General features: G+C 38.0%; 1 protein-coding gene across 2 annotated transcripts in view; it reads right to left on the bottom strand.

Moving 5' to 3' along the window:
- Nucleotides 1–8,078, bottom strand: part of CPEB4 (cytoplasmic polyadenylation element binding protein 4) — a 65,132-nt gene extending 57,054 nt beyond the window's left edge. The window contains exon 1 of one of the 2 annotated variants that reach the window (XM_012649730.1): nucleotides 6,569–8,078. In XM_012649730.1, coding sequence (XP_012505184.1) covers nucleotides 6,569–7,693 — 1,125 coding nt within the window. In that variant the 5' untranslated portion in view covers nucleotides 7,694–8,078. The remainder of the gene's footprint in view (nucleotides 1–6,568) is intronic. The other variant, XM_012649729.1, reaches the window with a different exon arrangement.
- Between the last annotated feature and the right edge of the window lie 1,559 nt (nucleotides 8,079–9,637).

Genomic DNA, 9,637 nt, shown 5'->3' with positions numbered 1-9,637 from the left:
AAATTTCCAAATGCAAGTGTATATATAAACACATTAATGGCTACATTAATAAAATATTTGGAATTGTCATTTACACAATGTTTTTGTTATACCTAAAGTTGAATTTGTTTGTTTGCCTTAAAGATTAAACAGCTTATGAAATAAAACTATTAAGCTAGTTGATAATGTTTATAACGTTTAAGAGGAAAAATGCATGTTCAGTGTTACTCAAAGATTAGTGCATGTCAGAAATACATTACAAACTATATTCTCAAATAATTTTCATGAGAGTTCTATAGTCCCTAACATAGCAGGTGCTCAATAAATGTGTGCTAAATAAATTAATTAGAATATAAAAAACAATATTCCATGATAAAAGCCAAACTATACTCAATTCAAATCTATAGGTCAGGTGCAGTGGCTCACACCTGTAAACCTAGCACTCTGGGAGGCTGAGGCGGGAGGACTGCTTGAGCTCAGGAGTTTGAGACCAGCCTGAGCAAGAGTAAGACCCTGTCTCTACTAAAAATAGAAAAATTAGCTGGGTGTCCTGGTGTGCACCTGTACTCCCAGCTACTAGGGAGGCTGAGGCAGGAGAATCACTTGAGCCCAGGAGTTTAAGGTTGACATGAGCTAGGCTAATACCATGGCACTCTAACCCAGCTGACAGAGCAAGACTCCATCTCAAAAAAGGAAAAAAAAAAAAAATCTATGGTTACCCTTTCCTATCTCTTACCAAAAAATCACAAATTCTCCATTCAAGTGTCATCTCCTTTAATGTATGCAAAAGCAATTACATGTTCTAAAGTTCTTAAAAAAAGAACTATAGGCAAAATCTTTCAAAATACTGAAAGATACAGGCTGCCAATGCTAATGAAAGTTTAAGCATATATATAATTATAAAACTTCCCTTCAAGAAAACTGATAATTCTTCTAAACATTTTATCTCTCTTGGGTTGTATCTATAGCTTATTCAAATGGAGTACTAAGAACTGTTCAAAATCTTTCACGGGAACCCAAGCTATATTTGTAATTACTTTAACTACATGACTTTACTCAATATTAGAGAGCCATGTTTTAAATTTTAAAAAATGTAAGCAACCTAATATGGCCACATACCTAAGGTACCTCACAATAACCCTTCACTGCTAGGTATTATTATCTTGATGAGATATTGCCTTTCAAATTTAAAAGATTTACTCAAGGTCACACTGCTAATTAGAGTTTAGAATCAAACCTCTCTAAAAATTTACATGTTTTGCTTTATTTATCTTAAAAACAGCTTTATATATTAAATAATTATATTCAAATTCACTGAGTCAAACTTAAGTCTATCTGGATCCACAGCCTGTGCTTCACTCTACTACATTGTTTGGCCTCACAAAATAGTCTTTCTCAAAAATTATTCATGTTTCACCTTGAGAAAGTGATTAAAAGTAAGATCTACACTTTTATCTTTCTATCCACTAAGTATTTTCTGAAAACTTGAACATGGAACTCATTCTGTTTCAATAATATAAAATGTGATGAAAAAAATCTGATGAGAATCTATACTAAATTTGAATTCAAAAATATATATTGCTCTAAATTTATTTTGGGAAAAACATATTTCTAATTTCTACAAAGCACCTTTGAACAATTAAACAAAATAAGTTTTGTCACAAAAAATTAAAATGAATGCTCACATTCTGGGCTCTCTGCCTTAAAGAAAAACACATTATTCACATTATCTTATCTGTGATGAGACCAAAACCCAGGTACGGTATAGTGCCAAAAATGTGACAGTGAATCTTCAAGCTTATTTTCTAGTAAGACAGAGGAAAGTCATAAGGAAAATAAATTTAGACTGTAAAATTCAAACCTGGCATATATTGATTTTAAGACTACTCTTCCATTTCTTTCAAATGAACTGATACCAACAAGGTCTCAAAAGCTTAAACTCATGAACTAAGTAGCATCTTTCTAGTTTTAACTAGCAACAACCACATTCACTAGGCTTGCAATAAACAGGTTTTTCCTGAACTATGTTGGAGCAATGTGCTAATCATATTCCATGGCTTCTCTGAAGACAACAACAACAAAAAAAATCAAAAAACTTTACCCCAGAATTAGTTTCAATTCCATCAGAAAAGCAATTAAACTTAGTTAAAAGGCCCTCTGCAAAGAGGGGAAATTTATATCGGGTAGGCTTTTTTCCAGTATCTCAATTCTGCTAGAGCTAGAACCAACCAACTCACACTTTAAAGTTAAAAAATAAGTCTCTTCCCTTCTAAGTCAAAGAAAATGTAATGAAGTTGCATGTTAAACAATATTAATAATTCACCATGAATTTCAGAACTGCAACACTGCAGCAACTTGTTGTTTACAAACATAAGACGCAGCATATAATTTGGAGGATCCATATACTGACAAAACTAGGAGAGTTATTAAAGTGACACGAATTATTTGCCTAGTTAAGACAATTTAACACATCAGTGGTGCTAGTGTCTAAAGTAAGAGCATATGGGCTCCAAGTAAAGTCCTAAACTATTTCCCTATCAATCAAGTTTTAGGATAGTCTTTGTGACAAACATACTGGTTTTTTTTTTTTTTTTTTGCTTACGTCCTGATTCTCAGCTAATGAAGATGGGAACATAACTGAGCTGCAGATAAGAAGGTGTCAGCCTATATACTAGGCAATTCTCCGTCACTTTCCTTTAAGGACAAAGATCTAGGCACCCCTCCAAAGAAGTGTTATATTTAAATATAATTATTGGCAGGTGCCCCAATATAGTATTTGGTTTGGACATCAGAATTCCAAGATGTGTTTGGCAGGACAGGCAGGATTTTTTTTTTTTCCCCTTTAATGTAAGAGTCAAATTATGCTTGTAGTCACATGAATATGGACCTTGTTTCTTCATTTTGAAATCAGGTCAATAAAACCAAATGTCACAGGGTTGAGAAATCCTATATAGGAAGTGAAATCACCTATGTGAAAATGCCTAGACCAGTACTTGATATATAGTATGTACTCAAAATTAAAACAAAAGTGTTGACTTGAATATTATTTAACATTTGAAGTTGATAAATAAGTACATTCTATTATTTTCCACTTTCAAAACTCTATCTACAATCAGCTTTTGATAATCATGTATCACTGTAAAATTTTTCCTTTCATCTTACATGCTTCTGGAAGGCATTTCTTTCCCCCACACCTCCATATTAGGATTATGTGAAGACATACTGTAGTATAATAGTTAAGAGCTTGTGTGTGAATAATAATTTCTACCTCATAGAATTGTTGAATGAATTAAATGAGTTAATATATGTAAAACACTTGGAACACAGTAGGCACGTTAGCTGTTATTAAATGCATATTAGTTCGGCTGTGTCTAAAAACAGGATTGGAGGCATTCCATCTGAATTCATGTAAAGAAATTTTAAGCTAAGCAAAAGTAACTTAGAAACAAATTTTAATACAAAAAAATTCCCAAAATAAAATGCTTTCCCATATCAGTTATTGGGGGCTTATTCGCATAGTCGGAATCTCTGCTCATGCTCAATAAACATGGATACAAGGGAATGTTGAATTGTACCAAAAAAATTAATTTAAAATGTTATCATTAATTTTAATTACTGCATGTACCCAAACCTGCAGTAAACAAAAGTAAAAATCATTCTGGTTCATTTCAAATTAAAATAAATGTTGTCCAGTACCAGTTATACTTCAGGTAATTGATTTTCTTTTAATATAACAATACCATGCTACCTTAGATTGAATACCAGTATTACAATGTAACCATGTAAGCTCTATACTGTAATGTCTGTGGCATATTTCAAGATCTCTCTATAACACCTAAGAAATTCTTTTTAATGGCAATTGAAATTAAATTGCTAATATCTATAAAATTTCTTTCCTAAAATTAATAGTGTTTAAGTTATAAATTTAAATAAGACAGGAGTGTTTAGAAAGAAGAATGTGGATTGTACTTGCAACAGTTCAGCTAAATTTCACAGTAGGTTACTTTAGAATCATAAGGAGCCTCAGTGATGACCTAGGTCATACCCCACATTTTATGAAGAAACTGAGGCCTCCAAATGCTGATTCAGATAAAGCCAATACCACAACCTAGCTCCCGGCTCCCAGTCAAATAAATGTTTCTCCCTTTTTTTTTTCAGATCAAATTTAACCAAGTTATTCATATCAACTCAAAAGGGTACTTTTTGCCAAAAAACTAATTCAAAAGAATTATTGTTTAAAAACACACACATACTACAAAAAAAATTGCATTCATTTAAGTAAGAACCACAGTAGTCAGTTTACTTACTTCTTATGATTTTTCCAAAACCCAATTAGGAGTTTCTCACCACAGAGATTTTTTCAAATCACTTATTTCTCTTGTGACTTTCAAATCACCCCCTTGCTAGCTCTCTCCTTGTGCTCATGCTCTCTCTCTCACTTTTTCTCTCACACACACTCTCTCTCTTCCAAGTGGTGGGGATGGGGAGCAGAAATCAGCAATTTACTTTGTAATCCTACCACTTTTGAGCCAGATACATTAACCCCACCCTTTTTCTATCCATAATAGACAGGAATTCTAAGTGAAGAGTTAGTTTCTAACAATATCTTTTGGTATCAATCTTATTCTATTATTTCATAAATCAGCTTAATTAGTCTCCAAAGAAACTGTCTGATCAAAAAGATTTCACACATTAAACACATTCAATTAGCACAATAGGAAAAAATATTAATATACATATTTTACTCATTTTCTGGACTTTTCATTTTCCCAAAGCAAATTTTTATCAAAAGGTACTAAGTTGAGAATGGGAAACAGACCATGAGGTCACACAAATTCATTCTGTCAGTGTATAGGAGCAAAATAAGATAGAAAAGTATCTTCAGTTCTGAGGTAAATCTTAATCCAGTTAAATGTATAAAATGCCATCTTGGATTTTTAAAATTAGCTACATAGGAATAATTCATAAAAGTTATCGTTGTACTAAATTTCCTTTAAATTTACATTCAAAAGAATATCAAAAGCAACTTTTTAAAAATAGACTTCACAAAATTGTCAATGTCTGAAACAGCATTTTACTTGACCATTAAAGCAGCAATTGCTCTTCAGTTTGAGTAAAAACTCTTTCTAAAATCAAATGCCAAAAGCTTTTTGAAAGGCAAAAAAATCATTTTAAAAAATCTACATATACCCAAACATTTTAAGCTACACTGCACCTGAATCCTCAGGGAAGGAGTAGATATTTAACCCCTTGGAATGACACAGGGGTCTCATGACAAACTTCCCGCACCCTCAACAAATTACTAATTAAAAAAGGTAATTCTGCTTGTACTAACATCATATTTGGGAACACTACAACTATTTTGTAATCTTTTTTAGCTCTTGTAGAAAAATTTCTCAAATAATCCTCTAGCTATAGCACATGAGTATATACACACATGTATGTATACATATTTTGAATTTTTTGTTTTTTTAACCTAGAATTTGTACTCTTTCTAGCAGTGTGCTCTTGGGTAAGTTATTTTTCTTTCTGATACTCAATTTCCTCATCTGTAACATGGGGATAATAATAGAACTTACCTTGTGGGGTGGTTGTGAGGACTGGATTCAGTGTTAGCTTATTACCCCCTATAAATTTCCTAAACACATGTAAACGATCATATCCCCAAGTATATAAATTTAGTGGGGCATCTGATGTTTAACTAACTATGAAATTCCCTTTATCTTATTTGTATCAACTAAACTAGCTTCTCAATAATTCAAAAACATCAAACAATGACTCTTGCCAGAATAAGGATATACTGGTAGCAAAAAAGACAAGTGATCTTTCCCTAGATCTATTTTTAGGAACAGTTTAATTATCTACAACCCCTAGTGTTAACACTGGAAAATAAACAAATGGGTGAAAGGCACAGAGTCACTCTGAGATCAACAGTTTCATAGTATTCAAAAATAAATGGGAATGAAAAAGACATTTAGATTATTTCTCTCTCACTAGTAGTCCTTACTGACATAAAGTAGGCCAGAATTTGCAGAGATTTAAGAGGAATTGCCAAATTGATCAGACTGTGCAGACTTCAAGGTTCAGAGAGGTTAAAATGTAACCAATGAGAAAACTGTAATTGGTGGTTTTCAGTGAATCACTACTTTATAGTGTCGAAAGAATTTTTTTTAGTTATTTAGTTACTTCATATGGGCAGAAAACATTCATTAGTTTCCACAATGAAATATACTTACATATATATTATTTATTCTCATCTAAATAAGTAGAGAAAAACTGACCCTGATTATCTTGTCAGGCAAGAAAGATATTACAGTTAATAATTCTGACATCACTAGCTACCTGGTATTCATAATTATCAATGGCAAGATTATGGCTACGATTTAGAAAATTGTAAAAGAAACAGATAAATATTTTGTACCAAATTACACTCCTCTCCTGCTAAAATGAGGTCTGGTAATTGATTCATTTTCTATCTAAGAAGTGCTCTGATGTGAATAAGGACAATTCAAACTCTTTAGTTACACAGATATTACACCATGCTATATTTCCTTATTCATCTTAATCTATTAATGGAACATAATCTTACCGGAAAAGGAAAAATGTTGTCAGCCCTGTTCAAGCTATCTTCCATCCAGGATTTAGGAGCAAAGGCAGAGCTGGGCCGAGCATACTTCTGAAGCTGAATATGATTGCTTGCAAAATTTTTCTTCAAAGGCGAGATGGAGTTCAGGGGCGTTATTCCACCATTCAGCCCTCTGCGGTGATCTCGGCCTTGGGAACCTCCCCAGCCACCATATCCACCACCTCCTGGGCTCCAGGAAGAAGAGGGTGTTGGAGAGGGACTCTGGTAGCTGCTCCATGGAGAGGGGGGTTTGTTAAGATTATTCGCCAAATGAGGCAGCTGGTTAAAAGCAGCATTTCTATGTGTGAAGGGTGGGGGATGGGGACTGGCAGGAGACCTCCTTTGCTGCTGATGCTGGCTGTGATGATGCTGGAAATGAGGGTGATGAGGGTGGTGCTGTGAGAGAGGCCCGATCTGAGGAGAGAAGCTGCCTCCAAAGCCAGGGCTGACATGATGGGGAAAATTTTGAAACAACAGAGCACCGTTATTAGCCGAAGCGGCAGGGACCCCACCCTGGTGAAAGAAACTTGCATCTTCATTGATTATTGTAGAGGAAGAAGGCGCTATCGCTGCTGACCAGTTACTGAAACCAGTAAGAGACGATGCACTAGATGTCAAGGGTTGGGTCGAAGTACCTAGCCCGGTGGCTTCTTGATAATCAAATCCTGTCAAGACTGGAGATTCGATTCTTATTTTCTCCTTCCCATTGCCGTTTTCTGAAGAATTGTCCCCTTGATTTTCTTCTGATTTTGCCTTCTCGGTTTCAGGCAGTATCCCAGCTTCCTGACCGGGACTTGGGGAAAGCTGCTGCTTTTCTAAGGGGTCTTGCTGTTCCTGTTGCTGACTTTTTGCTTTTTCTGACCCCAAGATTTCATCCTGAATGTTATGTGTAGCTGGAGCAGGAAAGAGCCAAGCTGACCCAGCACTGCTGCCATTGGCAGCTGTGTTATTATTTATAAAAGCAGCAGGGCTGGGGGTGGCATTTTGGTGATGGTGAGGAGGCTGCAGATGTGGATGGAATCTGACTGGAAAAGCAGATTTATTCCCAGTATTGCTTTGCACTAGCACTCCAAACCCGTAATCCCCCATTTATTATTTTTAGGATCAGAATCTCACAATAAAAAATGATAACCTGATGCCTCAACGCCTTTTTTCCCTCTACTCAAAAGTTGTTTGTTTGCTTGAAATGTCTATTTATAGCTAGCTCAAAGATCGCAGCTTATCACTCTAAATTGTACTGATGTGGAATTCTGGTCTCTGAAAGAAAAAAAACACAACTAAAAAAATCTCTTAAAACATTGACATGGATCCAATTGGGCTTATTTCTATGAGGCAATAAAAATGAAGAGGGTAAAAATCAAGTCTTTGGTTAGTAAAATAGGCGCTTTCTTTTTCCAAAGGAAAATGTACATGAATGACAAAAACACAGCTTCTCAAGCATCTATGGATGTAGAAGAATAAGCATTGCGCAGAGTAAAAATATATATATATATATAATTTAACAATCACATATGGTCTTCCTTAGCAGTTTAGATTCACTCACATAAAAATTAGAATAGAGCTAAGGGGAGAATATGTTCTTTTCTTGGCAGCTTGGTTAAAAAAATCAGGAATAATTTAAGAACATTATATATTATATATTTATATATATAGATTATATTAGGTTATCTGGGGTGGGAGGTGAATTCCTAATTCCTGGTTGCGGGAGAGGAAATCAGCACTGACTAATGGAAAGATGATTGCAGGGAGGTTTTTGCTGTTCCTGGTCCTGTTTCTGCTCTTTCGCAGGGTGCAGTTTTGGCCTCTGGGGCTGTTCCTGAGGCTCCGGGTGCAGATCTTGCCGTGGTCGCTGTTCCTGGGCTCCCCCCGGCTTCCTCTCCCCCATGAAAGGGGTTGGAAACACCCGTTTCTCCCTCTTGGGGGTGGGGGGAGGTCGCGATCAGGAAAGATTAGCGAGACTCAACAAGGGCGAGCTGACGGCCCGGGGGTGCGGGGACCAAGGGGGCGACCTGGAAGGTCCTGCGGTTTCTGCCTCTTCCCCTCTCTGCGGCTCCGGGGTTTTTTTCCCTCATGGGACCCAGAGGAGGTTTGTTCAGTTCTCTCAGTTCGATTCTCCGCAGGGGGTGAGGGGTGAAAAAACGGGGAAAAAGGGAAAAACCCACGACCGTAGTTATTCTAAAGGAGAAGGGCCTCCCCCCTTGGCGCGCTCTCTCTCTTTTTCCCCAGATTTTTTAAAAACTATAATTTAGAAGGCTTTTGTTTCTCCTCACGGTTGCTGGGCCGTCGCTGCCGCCGCCGCTGCCTTGACCCGGTCCCGCAGTCCCGGCTGTCGTTGTTGCGGACTCCGCCTGGCTCTTCTTTTTCTTTCCTTCTTCCTCCTCTTCCTTCTCTGCTGTCGCCGCTGCCGCTGCCGCTGCCGCCGCCGCCGCCGCCGCCGCCACCTCCCGGTGCCCGGGTCCCGTAGCCGCGGCTGAGTCCTTCTCCTCAGGACCGAGCCGAGTGAAATGACAACCAGCTGGAAAGACCAAGAGACACTTCCGGTTCGAAGAGGGAGGGGTGGGGTAGCACGTACACCCCACCCACCTGCCAAAAGCCCAATCATCTGTTAGAACTCAGACAAGACCACGCCCCCTAGGCTCAGGGGCCCTCCCAGGAAGGTCGAAAAGTTACCTTGAGATACGCCCCTTCCGTCTGCGCCTCGCCCAGCGAGTGAGGCCCGGAGCTTGGAACCCTCTCCCCCGACCCAGGCTGAGCGCAGCAGGTCGCCATGTTTTGTGTGGGCAAAGGAGCCCTTCGCTATTTATCTTCCTCACCCGGTCTTTGCAGGAGGAGCAATGGGGGACGCGCCAAAAAGAACGGATTCCTCGAGCACTGCAGGTTAGAATCAAGGTGTTGGTGGTCAAAGTGGTGACCCATGAAACCGTAGATGAGCGAGGAGACTGCCCACAGTAAAGGTGGTGCCCCAGGCGTCACGTGCTCTGGCCCGAGCTCCGCCCCAGAGGGATCTGGAAGGGGAGGCGGGTCTTCCTAGCA

This window comes from Propithecus coquereli, unplaced genomic scaffold, assembly GCF_000956105.1.
Source record: "Propithecus coquereli isolate 6110/MARCELLA unplaced genomic scaffold, Pcoq_1.0 Scaffold301, whole genome shotgun sequence".
In the NCBI taxonomy this organism is placed as follows: Eukaryota; Metazoa; Chordata; class Mammalia; order Primates; family Indriidae; genus Propithecus; species Propithecus coquereli.
Note: the sequence above shows the minus strand (reverse complement) of the source record. Positions and strands in the feature narration are given on the sequence as shown.